Source organism: Mobula birostris, chromosome 14 (genome assembly GCF_030028105.1).
Source record: "Mobula birostris isolate sMobBir1 chromosome 14, sMobBir1.hap1, whole genome shotgun sequence".
Classification (NCBI taxonomy): Eukaryota; Metazoa; Chordata; class Chondrichthyes; order Myliobatiformes; family Myliobatidae; genus Mobula; species Mobula birostris.
Window position 1 is genome coordinate 48,109,496 of NC_092383.1, and position 21,374 is coordinate 48,130,869.

Sequence of the window (21,374 nt, forward strand, 5' to 3'; positions counted from 1 at the left end):
TACTCTGACAGAAAATGATAAAGCAATGGTGGTTGGGGGTATGGAGTTAGTGGGTGAGGGTGTTGATCAGGCTTACTGCTTGGGGAAGGTAACTGTTTTTGAGTCTGCTGGTCCTGGTGTGGATGCAACATAGCTTCCTCCCTGAATGTATGTACATTAAGTGATGCTAGATACAGGAGTGCCTGTACATAAGGTGACTCTGACAGGAAATTATTAAAAATGGTGGTGGTGGGGCGTGCCCTCCTGCCGAATGTCCAAGGCTGGACAAGTTGGGATGTCCCACCAGAAGTGCAGGTCTGGCCAGGTCAGGGCCTCCTACTGGACATCCAAGTCTGGCCGGGTCAAGACCTCCTACTGGACATCCAAATCTGGCTGGGTCAGGACCTCCTACTGGATATCCAAGTCTGGCCAGGTTGGGACCTCCTTCCAAAGAGACACCCCACAGAGATTCTCAGATCCCTTTGTTCTACCACACTCTTCAGTTTCCTACACTGTGTAAGACCTATCCTGGTTGGTCATACCAAAGTGCAAAATCTTGTACTTGTCTGCATTGTATTCCATCAGCCATTTTTCGGCTGATGCAGATCTCTCTGCAACCCATGATGGTCTTCCTCACTGTCCACTACACCCCCAATCTCATGTAATCCACAAATTTGCTAATCCAGTTACCAACATTATCATCTAGATCATTGATACAAATGACAAACAACAAAGGACACAACACCAATACCTGTGGCACACCACTAGTCACAGGCCTCCAATCGGGGAGACAACCCTCTATTGGGTTGGGTCAAAATGCCGCTCATGTGGCAGCTTAGCAAGATGAGAGTCCATGGTATCACAGGAAAGATTCTGGCAAGGCTAGAGCATTGGCTGATGGCAGGAGACAGAGTGGGAATAAAGGGAGACTTTCTGATTGGCTGCCTATGACACATAGTGTTATGCAGGGGATGGTGTTGTATGTCAATGATTTGGATGATGGAATCGATAGATTAGTGTCAAAGTTTGCAGATGATATGAAGACAGGTAGAGGGGCAGGTCATGTTGAGAAAACAGGGAGGCTGCGGAATTAGGAGGATGGGCAAAGAAGAGGTAGATGGAATATTGTGTAGGGAAGTGTATGTTAATGCACTTTGCTCCTCTATCTCCTCGCTAATGGTAGTAATGAGAAGAGGTTTCTTCGGGTTCCTGTACCTCCTCCCTGATGGTAGTAATGAGAAGAGGGGTCTTCAGACTCCTGTACCACCTCTTTGATGTTAGTAATGAAGAGGGCATGTCCTAGATTGTGGGGATTCTTCTCTTTGGTAAACTGTCATGCAGTTTTATAAGAAAATCAGCTAGTCAATTGTTCCAGTCATCTTGGAGAATTTCTCACAGTTCTTCTGCAGACTTTGGCTGTCATGTTTGCTTCTGTCGCCTCAAAGAATGTTGAGATCAGAGCTCTGTGGAGGCTAGACTGTATGAAACCTATTTAAAAATGTAGGGTGCCTAAGAGTTTTGCACAGAACTGAAAATATTTCAGATGGGTGGAAGAGAGACCCTGATAATCCTGTAGGAGCGTGGTCAGATACCTCACAATTCCCATACCAGACAGAATCATGCCTCATTTTCCACTTTGATTCCATTTCCTTGCTCTCACCCAGATCTCTCAATGTGTTTTCTTTGTTTCAGATGGACTCAGCAAACTCCTCCCCCGGACCAAATCCCTCATCCACGATCCCATTCCCTAAATAGCGAGATGAAGTCCTGCTGTTAGTGGGCATAATTTTAAAATGATCAGAGGAAATTATGGAGTGGATGTCAGAGGTGTGTTTTTACATAGTGGTGGGTACTTGGGGACATGTTGTCAGGGGCGGTGGTTAGGGGCAGATACTCCTTCAGAGTTCAATGCCAGCTTCCTCTGTAAACAATCTGCACATCCTTCATGTGGAATGTGTGGGTGTCCTCTGGGTGCTCCAGTTTCCTCCCACATTTCCAAAGATGTATCAGTTAGTAGATAATTTGGTCATTGTAAATTGTCCTGTGATTAGGTTAGGGTTAAATCAGGGGTTGCTGGGCAGTGTGGCTCAAAAGGCCTATTTCGTACTGTCGCTAAATAAAATAAAATCAATTTAGAGACTTTTAAGAGACACTTAGATAGACACATGGATGGAAGAAAAATGGAGTGCTTTATGGGAGGGAAGAGTGAGATTGGGCTTGGAAAGGGTTAAAGGGTTTGCCTGTACCGTACTTTATCAATGTGCTGTGCTGTTTTTGATGAATTACTCTGTGCGTGTTCTGGCACCCTGTCTGCATAGATCTCCCCATCAGTTGAAGTCCGTGCAAATTAAACATTGTGAACCATGATCCTTTCACCTCTAACATTAACCAACACTGACTCATAATCCAGGAAACGCCTGATCTATCAGTCTCATTTCTACTAAATGCTGTTTCGAATGTTGAATTATTCAATTTGTGGTATGCTTGCCAAAGGTTGAACAGCAAATAGCTGTGGAGAGAGGCCCTGGGGAAAACCCCATGTGCTGATTACTCTTATAAAGAAAAGCACAGGACAGGAGATTGCAGATCACAGAGTCTGGGTGGGAGACTGGGCTGGAGGTTGCACAGGCTGGGAGACTTGAGCAGGGGATCCCAGAGGCAGACAGAACATTCCTGAGACCAAGGGCAATGCCAGATGCAAAATCAAGCAGTTTGCAATGGAAGTTCACCAAATACATGCGCTGTATTTCAAAAGCAGGCATCGAAAGGACCATTTCTGAGAAAGAATCGAAGCCCGAGAAGGATTTGTCCCGGTGTTCTGGCCAGTTCTTCTTCGAATACCTGGTGGTGGTTTCGCTAAAGAAATCTGGCGATGTGTATGAGCCACAGATCGCTTACCAGTTTCCAAAGGTACGTTGCTGAATCTAGTTGTCACAACCTGTCAATTATTCTCTCTCCTGACTGAGAGAGGAAGTGAAGTGTGTTGTTGAGTAATCTGTGTCGTGAAGATTGCTCAGTAACTTCCTTCCGGGTGTCAATTCTTTTGAAAAGGGTTTAAGTAAAATGTGGTATCAATCTGCAGGAGTAATACTTAGAAGTAGTAGCTGTTGGAGTGTATCAGAGCCCATGGTATTACAAGCAAAGTGTGAGCATGGATAGAAGATTGGCTGATTGGCAGGGGACAAAGAGTCAGAATATAAGGGGCCGACCCTGGTTGGCTGTCAGTAACAACTGGTGTTCTGCAGGGGTCATATTTGCAACCATTTCTTTTCACATTATATGTCAATGATTCAGATGATGGAATTGATGGCTTTGTAGTCATGTTTGCTCATGATACACGGGTTGGTGGGGGGTGGGGGTGGTAGTATTGAGGAAGCAGGGAGACAGCAGGAGGTTTCAATGGTATATTTAAGCTCCATGTACCTAAGAGTGCATTAAAAGACCCTATTGTATCCACCTCCACCACCATCGCCGGCAGCCCATTCCACGCACTCGCCACTCTCTGTGTAAAAAAACTTACCCCTGACATCCTCCTTGTACCTCCTTCCAAGCACCTTAAAACTATCCCCTCTCATGTTAGCCATTTCAGCCCTGGGAAAAAGCCTCTGGCTATCTACATGATCAATGCCCCTCATCATCTTATACACCTCCATCAGGTCACCTCTCATCCCCCGTCGCTCCAAGGAGAAGAGGCCAAGTTCACTCAACCTCATGAGGCATGCTCTCCAATCCAGGCAACAGCCTTGTAAATCTCCTCTGCACTCTCTTTAATATCCACATCCTTACTGTAGTGAGGTGACCAGAACTGAACACAATGTTCTAAATGGAGGTCTAACTAAGGTCTTATATAGCTGTAACATTACCTCACGGCTCTTGAACTCAATCCCACGGTTGATTAAGGCCAACACACCATATGCCTTCTGAACAACACAGTCAACCTGTGCAGCAGCTTTGAGTGTCCTATGGACATTGAACCCAAGATCTCGCTGATCCTTCACACTGCCAAGAGTCTTACCATTAATATTATATTCTGTCTTCAAATTTGACCTACCAAAATGAACCACTTCACACTTCTCTGGGTTGAACTCCATCTGCCACTTCTCAGCCCAGTTCTGCATCCTATTGATGTCCGGCTGTAACCTCTGACAACCCTCCAGACTATCCACAACACCTCCAACTTTTGTGCCATCAGCAAGCTTACTACCCACCCTTCTGTTTCCTCATCCAGGAACTTAGGTTGGGAGAACTAGCGTAGAAGTGGCAGATCGAAGATAATGTTGGGAAGTGTATGGTCATGCACTTTCATAGAAAGAATAAAGGCATAAGCTATTTTCTAAATGGGGAACAAATTCAAAAATCAGAGGTGCAAAGGGACTTGGAAGTCCTTATGCAGGATTCCCTAAAGGTTAAATTGCAGGTTGAGTTGATGGTAAGGAAGGCAAATGCAATGTTAGCATTAATTTTGAGAGGACTAAGATAAAAGAGCAAGGATGTGATGCTGAGGCTTTATAAGACATTGGGCAAACCGTATTTGGTGTATTGTGAGTAGTTTTAGGCCCCTTATATGAGAAAAGATGTGAAGGTCCAGAGGAGGTTCACGAGAATGATTTCAGGAATGTAAATGTTAATATATATGAGGAGCATTTGATGGCTCTGGGCCTGTACTCACTAGAGTTTAGAAGAATGAGGGGGAACACATTGAAACCTATTGCATATTGAAATGTCTAGATGGAGTGGGCATGGAGAGGATGTTTCCTAAAGTGGGAGAGTCTAGAACCAGAAAGTACAACCTCAGAATAGAAACTCATCCCTTTGAACAGAGGTGAGGAGAAATTTCTTCAGCCAGAGAGTGGTGAATCTGTGGAATTCATTGCCACAGCTGGCAATGGAGGTCATCATTTAGTATATTTAAAGCACAGGTTGACAGGTTCTTGATTAGTCAAGATGTCAAAGGCTACAGGCAGAAGGCTGGAGGATGGGGTTGAGAAGGATGATGGATTGGTGAAGCAGACTCAATGGACCGAATGGTGTAATTCTGCTCCTCTTTCTAATGGTCTTAAGGTGAGAGTTCTTAATGATAGGTGCCTCCTCCTTTTGAAGATGTGCTCAGTGATGAGGAGGCTTGTGCCAATGATGGTTGACTGAGTCTACAACCCTCCGCCGCTGTGCATTAGACATTCCATGCCTGGGAGCCAACATAGCGATTGGATCGCTATGTTGGCTCCCAGGTATCAAGTGTTTGTAAGAGTACATGTTGCTTATTGATGGAGTTTTTTGTATCCCATTCAGAGGGAGAACCTGATCCGTTCTCAGAAGGAGGAAGAAGAAAGTCTCCTCAGAGCAATCCCGCTGTTCTGCTTTCCCGACGGCAACACGTGGGCCCCCCTCACTGAGTACGAAAGGTCTGTACGCGTCTCCTTCATGGTCTGGCAATTCCTCCAGCGACTCCAACCTCCCTGCCTCTTATGCACACATATAAGAGTTTCTAGCCAGCCTCAGGATGGCCCAAAGTATTTACAAATGGGAAGTGTGTTCAAGATTGTGTAATTTCATTTCCTATACACAAGTGTAAGGAAAGCAAAATACAAAAGAGAAAGATGAGAAGACAGAGTAAGAAGGTGGGCGCAGGGGTGAAGTAAAGAACTGGAAATTGATTGGTGGAAGGGAAAGGGCTGGAGAAGGGGGAAAGGACAGGCCATGGAAGAAAAGGAATGGGGAGGAGCACCATAGAGAGGTGGGGAAGTAAAAAGATGAGAGAGGAAAACAGGAATGGGGAATGGCAAAGGAGAAGGTGGGAGGTGGGGGAGAGCAGTTACCATAAAATTTATGCCATCAGGTTGAAGGCTGCCGTATAATCAGAATCAGGTTTATTATCACCGGCATGTGACGTGAAATTCGTTAACTTAGCAACAGCAGTTCAATGCAATACATAATATAGAGGAAAAAAATAAAATAAAACTAATAATAATAAACAAGTAAATCAATTACAGTATATGTATATTAAATAGATTTTAAAAATGTGCAAAAACAGAAATACTGTATATTTTTTTAAAAAGTGAGGTGGTGTCCAAAGATTCAATGTCCATTTAGGAATCGGATGGCCGAGGAGAAGAAGCTGTCCCTGAATCACTGAGTGTGTGCCTTCAGGCTTCTGTACTTCCTACCTGATGGTAACAGTGAGAAAAGGACATACCCTGGGTGCTGGAGGTCCTTAATAATGGACACTGCCTTTCTGAGACACCGCTTCCTAAAGATGTCCTGGGTACTTTGCAGGCTAGTACCCAAGATGGAGCTGACTAGATTTACAACCCTCTGCAGCTTCATTCAGTCCTGTGCAGTAGCTCCTCCATACCAGACAGTGATGAAGCCTGTCAGAATGCTCTCCACGGTACAGTTATAGAAATTTTTGAATGTATTTGTTGACATGCCAAATCTCTTCAAACTCCCTAATAAGGTATAGCCGCTGTTTTGCCTTCTTTAAAACTACATCGATATGTTGGACCAGGTTAGATCCTCAGAGATCTTGACACCCAGGAACTTGAAACTGCTCACTGTCTCCACTTCTGATCCCTCTATGAGGATTGGAATGTGTTCCTTCATCTTACCCTTCCTAAAGTCCACAACCAGCTCTTTCATCTTACTGACTTTGAGTGCCAGGTTGTTGCTGTGACACCACTCCACTAGTTGGCATATCTCGCTCCTGTACGCCCTCTCGTCACCACCTGAGATTCTACCAATAATGGTTGTATCATCAGCAAATTTATAAATAGTATTTCAGCTATGCCTAGCCACACAGTCACGTGTATATAGAGGGTAGAGCAGTGAGCTAAGTACACACCCCTGAGGAGTGCCAGTGTTGATCGTCAGTGAGGAAGATATGTTATCACCAATCTGCACAGATTGTGGTCTTCCGGTTAGAAGTTGAGGACCCAATTGCAGAGGTGGGTACAGAGGCCCAGGTTTGCAACTTCTCAATCAGGATTGTGGGAATGATGGCATTAAATGCTGTGCTATAGTCGATGAACAGCAGCCTGACATAGGTGTTTGTGTTATCCAGCTGGTCTAAAGCCGTGTGGAGAGCCATTGAGATTGTGTCTGCCATTGACCTATTGTGGCGACAGGCAAATTGCAATGGATCCAGGTCCTTGCTGAGGCAGGAGATCAGTCTAGTCATGACCAACCTCTCAAAGCATTTCATCACTATTGATGTGAGTGCTACCAGGTGATGTCATTAAGGCAGCCCACATTATTCTTCTTAGCCACTGGTATAATTGTTTCCTTTTTGAAGCAAGTGGGAACTTACGCCCGTGGCAGTAAGAGGTTGATAATGTCCTTGAATACTCCCGCCAGTTGGTTGGCACAGGTTTTTAGAGCCTTACCAGGTACTCCATCGGGACCTTCCGCCTAAGCTGTTGCTCCTCCAACCGAGGTGAGGCCTCATCGCAGCAGTAGAAGAGGCCATGGCCTGACATGTCCTAATGGGAAGTAGGTGGCCACTGGGACATCCCGCTTTTTCTGGCAGACGGAGCATAGGTGTTCAGCAAATCGGTTCCCCAGTCATGTCTCACCGATGTACAGGATACCACACTGGTAGCACCAGATACAGAAGATGATCCCAACAGACTCACAGGTGAAGTGTTGCCTCACCTGGAAGAATTGTTTGGGGCCCTGAATGATAGTGAGGGAGGAGGTGTGGCACTTGTTCCACTTGCAAGGATAAGTACCGGGGGCGGGGGGGGGGGGGGGCGGAGATCGGTGCGGAGGGATGAGGGGACAAGGGAGTCATGTAGTGAGCGATCGCTGCAGAAATGGTGGTGGGGGAGAAGAGGGAAAAATGTGCTTAGTGATGGGATCCTTTGGAGATGGCAGTAGTTACAGAGAATTATGTGTTGGATGCAGATGCTAGTGTGGTGGTAGCTATGTACATTGATTGTATGTCGCGAAAGTGACACCTGACTGTACATAAAGTGACTGATGGGAAGTAATCAAGTAGTGATGGTGGAGTGATCACAATATGATCAGATTTGCCCTGAAATTTGGGGAACTTAAAGTCAGATGTATCAGTATTACAGTGAAGTAAAAGGAATTACAGAGGCATGAGAGAAAAGTTGACCAGAATTGATTGGAAAAGAACACTGGCAGTGATGATGGCAGAGAGCAATGGCTGGAATTTCTGGAAGCAATTTGGAAGACGAGATATATACATCCCAAGATGATACAACTGTAGCTAACAAGAGAAGTCAAAGCCAGCATTAAAGCCAAAAAGAGGGCATATAATAGAGGAAAAGTTGGTGGAAGTTGGAAGGTAAAGATGGAATGCGAAAGTAAACTAGCTTATAATGTTAAAGATGATACCGAAAGTTTCTTCTGATAACGTACAGCAGAATGTAAAAGAGACAAGAGAGGGTATCAGAATGCTGGAAAATGATGCTGGGGAGATAATAATGGGGGGACAAGAAAATAGCGGAAGAACTGAATAAATATTTTACATCAGTCTTCACTGTGGAAGACAATAGCAGTATGGTGGAAGTTCCAGGTGTCAGGGATCATGAAGTGTGTGAAGTTACCATAACTGGAGAGAAGGTTCTTGGGAAACTGGAAGGTCTGAAGGCAGGTAACTCACCTGGACTAGATGGTGTACACCCCAGGGTTCTGAAAGAGGTGGCTGAAGAGATTGTGGAGGCATTAGTAATGATCTTTCAAGAATCACTAGATTTGCGAAAGGTTCCAGAAGATGGAAAATTGCAAATGTCACTCCACTCCTCAAGAAGGGAAGAGAGGCAGAAGAAAGGAAACTACAGGTTTCCCCTGCCATCCGAAGGTAGAGCGTTCCTATGAAACGGTTCGTAAGCCGAAATGTCGTAAAGCGAAGAAGCAATTACCATTTATTTATATGGGAAAATTTTGTGAGCGTTCACAGACCCAAAAATAACCTACCAAATCATGCCAAATAACACACAAAACCTAAAATAACAGTAACATATAGTAAAAGCAGGAATGATATGATAAATACATAGCCTAAATAAAGTAGAAATACTTTTCCACAATCATTCCTGCACTGTTCTCCGTAGCGAAAATCTCATGCAAGTGCTCTCGGCAAAAACACTCTCTCCAGTAACCTTTAAGCTATGAAGCTGCCAAATCATACCAAATAACACATAAAAGTACACTGCCAATATAAAGTAGAAATAATGTATGTACAGTGTAGTATCACTTAAGGGAATCGGGAAGATAGCTTGCCGAGCACACTGATGACAGTGTGTTAGACTGAGTCGTTGCAGGTTGGGTGATGCAGTGGCCCCCACCCTCCAGGCCGCTGAGCGATACATTGCTGCGAAGCATGCAGGAATGCAGTGGTAGCCGGGAGGTACACAGCACATCTTTAAGAAAAAAGCTGAAATAATCAAGCTAATTGTCGGCCCAGATCATTGCCGATTGCATCGTCTCTGATTTGGGCCGACAGTTACATGTCGGCGGCACCTAATTAATTAGCATGTTTATTTCGGCTTTTTTCTTAAAGATGTGCTGTGTGCCTCCCAGCTACTGCTGCATTCTCTGCGAATCGGTACAGTATCTCTCCGGGGCCCGGGGGTTGGGGTGGTGGGACACTGGGGTGTCATCTTGTCATCGTCTGTTTCCATTAGAGCAAGCAGCTCATCTTCTTCTACCTCTGCCCGCCTCGATGTCGAAGGTCGAGGTTCGTCATCTACTATGGCTGATGTGGAAGGCTTGCTTGACTGCTGAGCCTCGCACATTTTTCTATCACACAGTTCTTTGTAAGGACTCAAACCATCCTGCAAATATCCCCTAAACCTACGTACCCTTTCAAAATTAAAGTTGTACTTTATCATTACTCATTCAGTTTTGGTTGTTATCCTTTCCTCTTCCAATTGCATCAGCTCTTCATCTGTCAGTTCTTGGTGATGGGATGCCAAAACCTCTTCAACATCATGTCCGTCAGCTTCCACAAGCCAAACTCACGTTGTCCTTACTTCGTTCACCACGATCGAAACGCTTAATTATGTCTAGTTTTACGCTAAGTGCAACACCCTTACGAGCTCTTTCAGGCTTTTCCAATACCTAGAACTCATCTTGCATATGGCTGCTCACAGGCACGTGTTTAAGCAATGCTGGCGAGAATCCGGGGGACAGCGGCTGCTCGGGGCGCGCGCTGATTTTTTTTTCATAACAGTGAAGACACCTCTGAAAGTGAAAACAGGGTACTAATGTAGGTTTCTCGTAACAGTGAGGGACTCCTGTATAGGCCAGTTAGTCTGACCTCAGTGGTTGGGAAGTTGTTGGAGTCAATTATTAAGGATGAAGTCTCAGGGTACTTGGAGGGATGGAGATGAGGAGGAATTTCTTTAGCCAGAGAATGGTGAATCTGTGGAATTCTTTGCCACAGGCAGCTGTGGAGGCCAAGTTGTGTATACTTAAGACAGAGGTTGGTAGATTCTTGATTGGTCAGGAAGAGGATGAGAGGAGACATGATAGAGGTATACAAGATATTAAGAGGAATGGATAGAGTGGACAGCCAGCGCCTCTTCCCCAGGGAACCACTGCTCAGTACAAGAGGACATGGCTTTAAGGTAAGAGGTGGGAAGTTCAAGGAGGATATTAGAGGAAGGTTTTTTATTCTGAGTGTGGTTGGTGCGTGGAATGCACTGCCTGAGTCAGAGGTGTAGGCAGATACACTAGTAAAATTTAAGAGACTGCTAGACAGGTATATGGAGGAATTTTAGGGTGGGGGTTATATGGGAGGTAGGTTTGAAGGGTCAGCACAACATTGAAGGGCCTGTACTGTGCTGTACTGTTCTATGTTCTATGTTACTGAGAGAATCTCTCTACACTGTCCCGAGACACACTCCCATGGCAGGTAAAACACTTAATGAAAGAATCACCCTACACACTCTCCCAGGGCAGGTAAAACACTGTTACTGAGAGAATCTCCCTACATTATCCCCACACACCCTCCCAGGGCAAGTATAACACCTTTGTTACAGAGAGAATCTCCTTACACTGTCCCCACACACTCTCCCAGGGCAGGTAAAACACAGTTACGCAGAGAATCTCTCAACACTATCCCCACACACCCTCCCAGAGCAGGTAAAACGCTGTTACTGAGAGAATCTCCCAGGGCAGGTAAAACACTGTTACTGAGAGAATCTCCCAGGGCAGGTAAAACACTGTTACTGAGAGAATCTCTCTACACTGCCCACACACACCCTCCCAGGGCAGATAAAACACCGTTGTTACTGAGATACACTATCCCCACCCACCTTCCCAAAGCAGGTAAAAAACACTGTTACTGAGAGAACCTCCCTACAGTGTCTCCACACACTCTCCCAGAGCAGGTGAAACACTGTCACTGATGCAATCTCCCTACACTGCCCACACACACCTTCCCAGGGCAGGGAAAACACTGTTACAGAGAGAATCTCCCTACACTGCCCACACACACCTTCCCAGGGCAGGTAAAACACTGTTACAGAGAGAATCTCCCTACACTGCCCACACACACCTTCCCAGGGCAGGGAAAACACTGTTACAGAGAGAATCTCCCTACACTGCCCACACACACCTTCCCAGGGCAGGGAAAACACTGTTACAGAGAGAATCTCCCTACAGTGTCTCCACACACTCTCCCAGGGCAGGTGAAACACTGTCACTGATGCAATCTCCTGACACTGTCTCCACACACTCTCCCAGGGCAGGTAAAACAGTGTTACTGAGAGAATCTCTCGACACTATCCCCACACACCCTCTCAAGCAGGTAAAAGATTGTTACTGAGAGAATGTCTCTGCACTTTCCCCACACACCCTCCCAGGGCAGGTAAAACAGTATTCGAGAATCTCCCTACACTGTCTCCACACACCCTCCCAGGGCAGGTGAAACACTGTTACTGAGAGAATCTCCCTACACTGCCCCCACACACCCTCCCAGGGCAGGTAAAACACAGTTACTGAGAGAATCTCTCAACACTGTCCCCACACACCTTCCCAAAGCAGGTAAAACAGTGTTCGAGAATCTCCCTACACTGTCTTCACACACCCTCCCAGGACAGGTGAAACACTGTTACTGAAAGAATCTCCCAGGGCAGGTGAAACACTGTTACTGAGAGAATCTCTCTACACTGCCCACACACACCCTCCCAGGGCAGATAAAACACTGTTACAGAGAGAATCTCCCTACAGTGTCTCCACACACTCTCCCAGGGCAGGTGAAACACTGTTACTGAGAGAATCTCTCTACACCATCCCCACACACCTTCCCAAAGCAGGTAAAACAGTGTTCGAGAATCTCCCTACACTGCCCCCACACACCCTCCCAGGGCAGGGAAAACGCTGTTACTGAGAGAATCTCCCTACACTGTCACCACACACTCTCCCGGGGCAGGTGAAACACTGTCACTGATGGAATCTCCCTACACTGTCTCTACACACCCTCCCAGAGCAGGTAAAACACTGTTACTGAGAGAATCTCTCTACACCATCCCCACACACCTTCCCAAAGCAGGTAAAACAGTGTTCGAGAATCTCCCTACACTGCCCCCACACACCCTCCCAGGGCAGGGAAAACACTGTTACTGAGAGAATCTCCCTACACTGTCACCACACACTCTCCCGGGGCAGGTGAATCACTGTCAATGATGCAATCTCCTGACACTGTCTCCACACACCTTCCCAAAGCAGGTAAAACAGTGTTCGAGAATCTCCCTACACTGCCCCCACACACCCTCCCAGGGCAGGGAAAACGCTGTTACTGAGAGAATCTCCCAGGGCAGGTGAAACACTGTCACCGATGGAATCTCCCTATAGTGTCTCCACACACTCTCCCAGGGCAGGTGAAACACTGTCACGGATGCAATCTCCCTACACTGTCCCTACACACCCTCCCAGAGCAGGTAAAACACTGTTACTGAGAGAATCTCCCTACACTGTCCCCACACACCTTCCCAAAGCAGGTAAAACAGTGTTCGAGAATCTCCCTACACTGCCCCCACACACCCTCCCAGGGCAGGGAAAACACTGTTACTGAGAGAATCTCCCTACACTGTCACCACACACTCTCCCGGGGCAGGTGAATCACTGTCAATGATGCAATCTCCTGACACTGTCTCCACACACCTTCCCAAAGCAGGTAAAACAGTGTTCGAGAATCTCCCTACACTGCCCCCACACACCCTCCCAGGGCAGGGAAAACGCTGTTACTGAGAGAATCTCCCAGGGCAGGTGAAACACTGTCACCGATGGAATCTCCCTATAGTGTCTCCACACACTCTCCCAGGGCAGGTGAAACACTGTCACGGATGCAATCTCCCTACACTGTCCCTACACACCCTCCCAGAGCAGGTAAAACACTGTTACTGAGAGAATCTCCCTACACTGTCCCCACACACCTTCCCAAAGCAGGTAAAACAGTGTTCGAGAATCTCCCTACACTGCCCACACACACCCTCCCAGGGCAGGGAAAACGCTGTTACTGAGAGAATCTCCCTACAGTGTCTCCACACACCCTCCCAGGGCAGGTGAAACACTGTCACTGATGCAATCTCCTGACACTGTCTCCACACACCCTCCCAGGGCAGGTAAAACAGTGTTACTGAGAGAATCTCTCGACACTATCCCCACACACACCCTCCCAGAGCAGGTAAAAGATTGTTACTGAGAGAATGTCTCTGCACTTTCCCCACACACCCTCCCAGGGCAGGTAAAACAGTATTCGAGAATCTCCCTACACTGTCTCCACACACCCTCCCAGGGCAGGTGAAACACTGTTACTGAGAGAATCTCCCTACACTGCCCCCACACACCCTCCCAGGGCAGGTAAAACACAGTTACTGAGAGAATCTCTCAACACTGTCCCCACACACCTTCCCAAAGCAGGTAAAACAGTGTTCGAGAATCTCCCTACACTGTCTTCACACACCCTCCCAGGACAGGTGAAACACTGTTACTGATGCAATCTCCCTACACTGCCCACACACACCCTCCCAGGGCAGGGAAAACACTGTTACAGAGAGAATCTCCCTACACTGCCCACACACACCTTCCCAGGGCAGGTAAAACACTGTTACAGAGAGAATCTCCCTACACTGCCCACACACACCTTCCCAGGGCAGGGAAAACACTGTTACAGAGAGAATCTCCCTACACTGCCCACACACACCTTCCCAGGGTAGGGAAAACACTGTTACAGAGAGAATCTCCCTACAGTGTCTCCACACACTCTCCCAGGGCAGGTGAAACACTGTCACTGATGCAATCTCCTGACACTGTCTCCACACACTCTCCCAGGGCAGGTAAAACAGTGTTACTGAGAGAATCTCTCGACACTATCCCCACACACCCTCTCAAGCAGGTAAAAGATTGTTACTGAGAGAATGTCTCTGCACTTTCCCCACACACCCTCCCAGGGCAGGTAAAACAGTATTCGAGAATCTCCCTACACTGTCTCCACACACCCTCCCAGGGCAGGTGAAACACTGTTACTGAGAGAATCTCCCTACACTGCCCCCACACACCCTCCCAGGGCAGGTAAAACACAGTTACTGAGAGAATCTCTCAACACTGTCCCCACACACCTTCCCAAAGCAGGTAAAACAGTGTTCGAGAATCTCCCTACACTGTCTTCACACACCCTCCCAGGACAGGTGAAACACTGTTACTGAAAGAATCTCCCAGGGCAGGTGAAACACTGTTACTGAGAGAATCTCTCTACACTGCCCACACACACCCTCCCAGGGCAGATAAAACACTGTTACAGAGAGAATCTCCCTACAGTGTCTCCACACACTCTCCCAGGGCAGGTGAAACACTGTTACTGAGAGAATCTCTCTACACCATCCCCACACACCTTCCCAAAGCAGGTAAAACAGTGTTCGAGAATCTCCCTACACTGCCCCCACACACCCTCCCAGGGCAGGGAAAACGCTGTTACTGAGAGAATCTCCCTACACTGTCACCACACACTCTCCCGGGGCAGGTGAAACACTGTCACTGATGGAATCTCCCTACACTGTCTCTACACACCCTCCCAGAGCAGGTAAAACACTGTTACTGAGAGAATCTCTCTACACCATCCCCACACACCTTCCCAAAGCAGGTAAAACAGTGTTCGAGAATCTCCCTACACTGCCCCCACACACCCTCCCAGGGCAGGGAAAACACTGTTACTGAGAGAATCTCCCTACACTGTCACCACACACTCTCCCGGGGCAGGTGAATCACTGTCAATGATGCAATCTCCTGACACTGTCTCCACACACCTTCCCAAAGCAGGTAAAACAGTGTTCGAGAATCTCCCTACACTGCCCCCACACACCCTCCCAGGGCAGGGAAAACGCTGTTACTGAGAGAATCTCCCAGGGCAGGTGAAACACTGTCACCGATGGAATCTCCCTATAGTGTCTCCACACACTCTCCCAGGGCAGGTGAAACACTGTCACGGATGCAATCTCCCTACACTGTCCCTACACACCCTCCCAGAGCAGGTAAAACACTGTTACTGAGAGAATCTCCCTACACTGTCCCCACACACCTTCCCAAAGCAGGTAAAACAGTGTTCGAGAATCTCCCTACACTGCCCCCACACACCCTCCCAGGGCAGGGAAAACACTGTTACTGAGAGAATCTCCCTACACTGTCACCACACACTCTCCCGGGGCAGGTGAATCACTGTCAATGATGCAATCTCCTGACACTGTCTCCACACACCTTCCCAAAGCAGGTAAAACAGTGTTCGAGAATCTCCCTACACTGCCCCCACACACCCTCCCAGGGCAGGGAAAACGCTGTTACTGAGAGAATCTCCCAGGGCAGGTGAAACACTGTCACCGATGGAATCTCCCTATAGTGTCTCCACACACTCTCCCAGGGCAGGTGAAACACTGTCACGGATGCAATCTCCCTACACTGTCCCTACACACCCTCCCAGAGCAGGTAAAACACTGTTACTGAGAGAATCTCCCTACACTGTCCCCACACACCTTCCCAAAGCAGGTAAAACAGTGTTCGAGAATCTCCCTACACTGCCCACACACACCCTCCCAGGGCAGGGAAAACGCTGTTACTGAGAGAATCTCCCTACAGTGTCTCCACACACCCTCCCAGGGCAGGTGAAACACTGTCACTGATGCAATCTCCTGACACTGTCTCCACACACCCTCCCAGGGCAGGTAAAACAGTGTTACTGAGAGAATCTCTCGACACTATCCCCACACACCCTCCCAGAGCAGGTAAAAGATTGTTACTGAGAGAATGTCTCTGCACTTTCCCCACACACCCTCCCAGGGCAGGTAAAACAGTATTCGAGAATCTCCCTACACTGTCTCCACACACCCTCCCAGGGCAGGTGAAACACTGTTACTGAGAGAATCTCCCTACACTGCCCCCACACACCCTCCCAGGGCAGGTAAAACACAGTTACTGAGAGAATCTCTCAACACTGTCCCCACACACCTTCCCAAAGCAGGTAAAACAGTGTTCGAGAATCTCCCTACACTGTCTTCACACACCCTCCCAGGACAGGTGAAACACTGTTACTGAAAGAATCTCCCTACACTGCCCACACACACCCTCCCAGGGCAGGTAAAACGCTGTTACTGAGAGAATCTCCCAGGGCAGGTGAAACACTGTTACTGAGAGAATCTCTCTACACTGCCCACACACACCCTCCCAGGGCAGATAAAACACCGTTGTTACTGAGATACACTATCCCCACCCACCTTCCCAAAGCAGGTAAAACAGTGTTCGAGAATCTCCCTACACTGCCCCCACATACCCTCCCAGGGCAGGGAAAACGCTGTTACTGAGAGAATCTCCCAGGGCAGGTGAAACACTGTCACCGATGGAATCTCCCTATAGTGTCTCCACACACTCTCCCAGGGCAGGTGAAACACTGTCATGGATGCAATCTCCCTACACTGTCCCTACACACCCTCCCAAAGCAGGTAAAACAGTGTTCGAGAATCTCCCTACACTGCCCCCACACACCCTCCCAGGGCAGGTAAAACACTGTTACAGAGAAAATCTCCCTATAGTGTCTCCACACACTCTCCCGGGGCAGGTGAAACACTGTCACGGATGCAATCTCCCTACACTGTCCCTACACACCCTCCCAGGGCAGGTAAAACACTGTTACTGAGAGAATCTTTCGACACTATCCCCACACACCCTCTCAAGCAGGTAAAAGATTGTTACAGAGAGAATCCCTCTGCACTTTTCGCACACACCCTCCCAGAGCACGTAAAACAGTGTTACTGAGAGAATCTCCATCCACTGCCCCCACACACCCTCCCAGGGACAGGTAAAAGACTGTTAGTTAGATAGATAGACAGATATACTTTATTGATCCTGAGGGAAATTGGGTTTCATTACAGCCGCACCAACCAGAATAGAGCATAAATATAGCAATACAAAAGCCACAAACAATCAAACAATAATATGCAAACTATGCCAGATGGAAAAAAGTCCAGGACCAGAGAGAATCTCCCTACACTGTTTCCACACACTCTCCCAGAGCAGGTAAAACACTGTTACAGAGAGAATCTCCCTATGCACTGTCCCCACACACCCTCCCTTGGCAAGTGGGAGGGAAAGATTAGCTTAACCATAGACCAGGTTAAGTAGTCTGCACAACATTTTGGGCAAAAGGACCTGAACTCTTCTATGTTCCTCCTCACTTTAATGCCTCCAACAGCTGTCCCACCCTCCAGATCACTGTCATCCTCCGGTTTGCCATCCCCATCATTGCTGCCCCCATACATTCCATCGGTAGTAACCAGAAACTTACCCTTTGGCCCATCAGATTCCTGCAGCCCATCTACGCCGGCCCCATGTACATTAATTTGGTCCATAGACTTCTACAGTGATTAAACGTCATGAAAATTCCTGCCTCCAACACCTTGTCAGGTTCTCTGTTCATGGTCAAGTTCAGCCACATTTTTATTTTATCTAGAGATTCAGGCAGAACAGCCCCTTCCAGCCCAACAAGCTGCACTGCAAGCAAGCCCCGATTTAACCCTAGCCTAATCACAGGACAATTTACAATGACTCATTAACCTAATAACTGGTTGGACTTTGGAGTGTGGGAGGAGACCCGTGCATTCCGTACTGGGAATGAACTGCCCATGAGCTGAACATTAACAGCTTTGCACTCACCACCACACTACATGTATAACTATCAAATGAAACAATGGTCCCCCAACTAACAAAGTACATAGAACACATAAAGTAATACTACCACAAATAGTAAATACATTCCCGAAGATTGACATTTCACACAACACAAGTTAAAAAGTAATCAGTGTAACAATTTTGTGATGAGGCCTGGGTGAAGGCGGGGATTTCAGTCAGGGAAGGTAGGTTCCAGCCTCTTGCTTCACAGTTTGATATGGCAACTGCTCTGTACCTGACTGCGAAGAAGTATGTACAAAATTGCTGGGGGAACTCCGCAGATGAGGCAGCATCTTTGGAGAGGAGTAAATGGTCTATGTTAAGTTGGTTGAGGCCTTCCCCCTCACTCTCTCGGGCTTTCTTCCACTGTCTCCTTTCTCGAACCAGTCGCTCAATCTCCTGCCTCCTATTAGTTGTGATCATGTCGAAAATTTCTGCTCTTCCTTGTGCTGACTCCAAACCGCTCTTCCCCATGGCAGTAGATGATGCCTCCCATTGCATCTAACTTCTTTCCTGCTGTTCCTTTTAATTGCTCCAAAACCATCATCTCTGGGAGAGGAAGGATCGTCACCTAGAAGACGTATAAAGTTGTGTGGTGAAAGCCGAAGGTCAATAGAAGCCACAGGGTTGATCAGCCTTTTATCGTCCAGGACCACCTGACTGGCCCAGGACCGAGGAGCCTGTCAAATTTCTGTCAGTGGCCTATGCCCTTGTAGGGATGATATGTTTAAGGAGATGGTACAAGGGAAACAACAATAACAGAATGTAGAATATTATTGCTTTTCCTTTGACCGAAAACTTTAACTAAAACTTTACACTAAACCTTAACGAACTTCTGTAGATTCTAACAATTACAACTCTTCAGATCACTTCCTACATTAAAGCAGATGTACACTCAGTAGCGACTTTATTCAACACAGGAGACACCTAATAAAGTGGCCACTGAGTGTATGTACGTGGTCTTCTGCTGTATTCCATCACTTTGAGGTTCAGCTTGTGTGTTTAGTGATGATCTTCTGCACACCACTGGAGTGGTTATTTGAGTTACTGCTACCTTCCTGTCAGTCTGGCCATTCTCCTCTGATCTCTCTCATGTTGCTTCACCCTCAAAACTGGATGCTTTGCTGTTTTTCGCACTATTTTGTGTAAGCTCTAGAGACTTGTGTGTGAAACTCTCAGAAGGTCAACAGTTCCTTTGATATTCAAACCACCCCATCTGGCACCAACAATCATACCATGGTCAAAGGCATTTAGATCACATTTCTTCCCCATTCTTATGTTTAGTCTGATCAATAACTATACTTCTTGACCATGTCTGCATGCTGTTTTGCATTGAGTTGCTTCCACAAGGTTGGCATTACCGTACAGGTGCACCTAATAAAGTGGCCTCTGAGTGTAGAATTGCATAATCCTGCCTAGACTTCGTCTGTTGAAGTACTTTGTTTCCTTTCAGTGAAACCTTTTCCTTCGTCCTTACGAACGTGGATGGAAGCAGGAAGTTTGGATACTGCCGACGTCTCCTGGTAATGGGGTAGTTTTTTTTTTATCCCATCTTAATTCCTTCCCTTCATACAAGGTTGAAAATTAAGATTAAATTTCAAAGTACATTGATTATCAAAGTATGTACAATGGATTCTGCTTAATTGGGACACATCAGTACCAGTACATTTTGGCTCAATTAAGATGCAGCCCCAATTAGCCCAAGTTTCTTGGAAATAGTTAAAAATGGCATATTAAAAAAAAGACAAGCTACTATTTAACTGGGAAAAAATTATGTATATTAATGAAATACAGAACTCATCAAAACATAACGGTATTATTTGTTCCAAATAGCTATCAAAGGAGGAATTCATCTGCCATGTTCTTTTGACTGACTTTAAACGAACAAAATCAGTGCAGTCACCTAGTGCAAACAATACTTCAGAAGACTGCATTTTCCAAATATTCATTTTCATTGTAACATTCAAGATGCTTGTCGTTAACTTCAAAATTCCTAACTCGTTGAAGTAGTTAAACCATTTTATTTTCACCTGGCCACTTCTGGCATTTCCCAGTCTGAATGCTTGAAACTGCAATGAGCAAGACAGTTCTGAGTTGTCTTGTTGCTTATTTCTCGTCAACTACCAGTGACAAGAATCACTGTCTTTAGAACGGACACAACTGATGCTATTTAAAAACTGATCAGTTAAGCGCAATATCGTGTCTAACAACCACATGACTGACACTAGTTAGAAACCATTGTGCAGCAGTGTCCTACCCCAATTAAGTGGCATTTTGTCTCCAATAAACATCTGCCCTGATTAACTAGAAACTATTGTATACCATACACAACCTTGAGATTCATCTTCTTGCAGGCAGCCATAAAACAAAGAAACACAGTAGAATCCACAAAAACCCATCACCACGAAGACAGTCATACATTCAATGTGTGTAAAAGCAAGAATAAGTCCTGCAAAAAAAAAACAATCTATAGAAAATGAACTGCAGAGTCTCAGATTGCAAGTCCACTGTTCAGTGCTGCAACCAATCCAGGAGCCCGATGGCTACTGGCAACAGCTGCGAAGCCAGGTTCAGCATTGTAGCCAGTCCAGGAGCCCAGTGGCCATAGCCAGGGAGCCAGTTCAGCACTGTAGCCGGTCCAGGAGCGCGGTGGCTACTGGCCACAGCTGCGAAGCCAGGTTCGGTGCTGAAGTGAGCAAATCCTTTGCTCTTGGCCTCGTCACCTTAACCTTTTTAATCAGGCTCGCCACTTAAGTCAGCCAAAATATCAGGAGCATTGTGTGGTGACAGGCTCAAGTCTTTAATCAAAGCCCTTGTGATGAGCGTGTTAACAAAAGGATGCCACAGTAGCACATAGTGATTAGCATGACAATATTACAGTTCAGATTTCAATTCTGGCGTCCTCTGTATGTTGTTCCTTTGAGCACGGGGTTTTCTCTGGGTGCTCTGGTTTCCTCCCACAGTCCAAAGACTTACCGGTTAGTAAGGTAATTTATTATTGTAAATTGTCCTGTGATTAGGTTACGGTTAAATCGGTGGTTGGGCTTGGTGGGCTGGAAGGGCTGATTCTGCCTGTATCTTAAAATAAATAAATAAAAATAAAAGAAGACAGAGAAATTAAATTAAAATATTGTTACAGTAGTTAAAACGAATTTAGACTTCCACTACTGACTAAGACAGTTTAGAACTCTCAAGTTTGTCACTCCCAAAATAAAAGT

General features: G+C 46.5%; 1 protein-coding gene across 4 annotated transcripts in view; it reads left to right on the top strand.

The window, feature by feature from the left end:
* dennd2da (DENN/MADD domain containing 2Da) overlaps positions 1-21,374 on the top strand; it is a 216,380-nt gene that overhangs the window by 102,399 nt on the left and 92,607 nt on the right. For 3 of the 4 annotated variants that reach the window (XM_072278510.1, XM_072278509.1, XM_072278508.1), the window contains 3 exons: positions 2,738-2,889; positions 5,269-5,381; positions 19,610-19,679. In XM_072278510.1, coding sequence (XP_072134611.1) covers positions 2,738-2,889; positions 5,269-5,381; positions 19,610-19,679 — 335 coding nt within the window. Of the gene's footprint in view, positions 1-1,706; positions 1,807-2,737; positions 2,890-5,268; positions 5,382-19,609; positions 19,680-21,374 lie in introns of those variants that run through there. The other variant, XM_072278511.1, reaches the window with a different exon arrangement.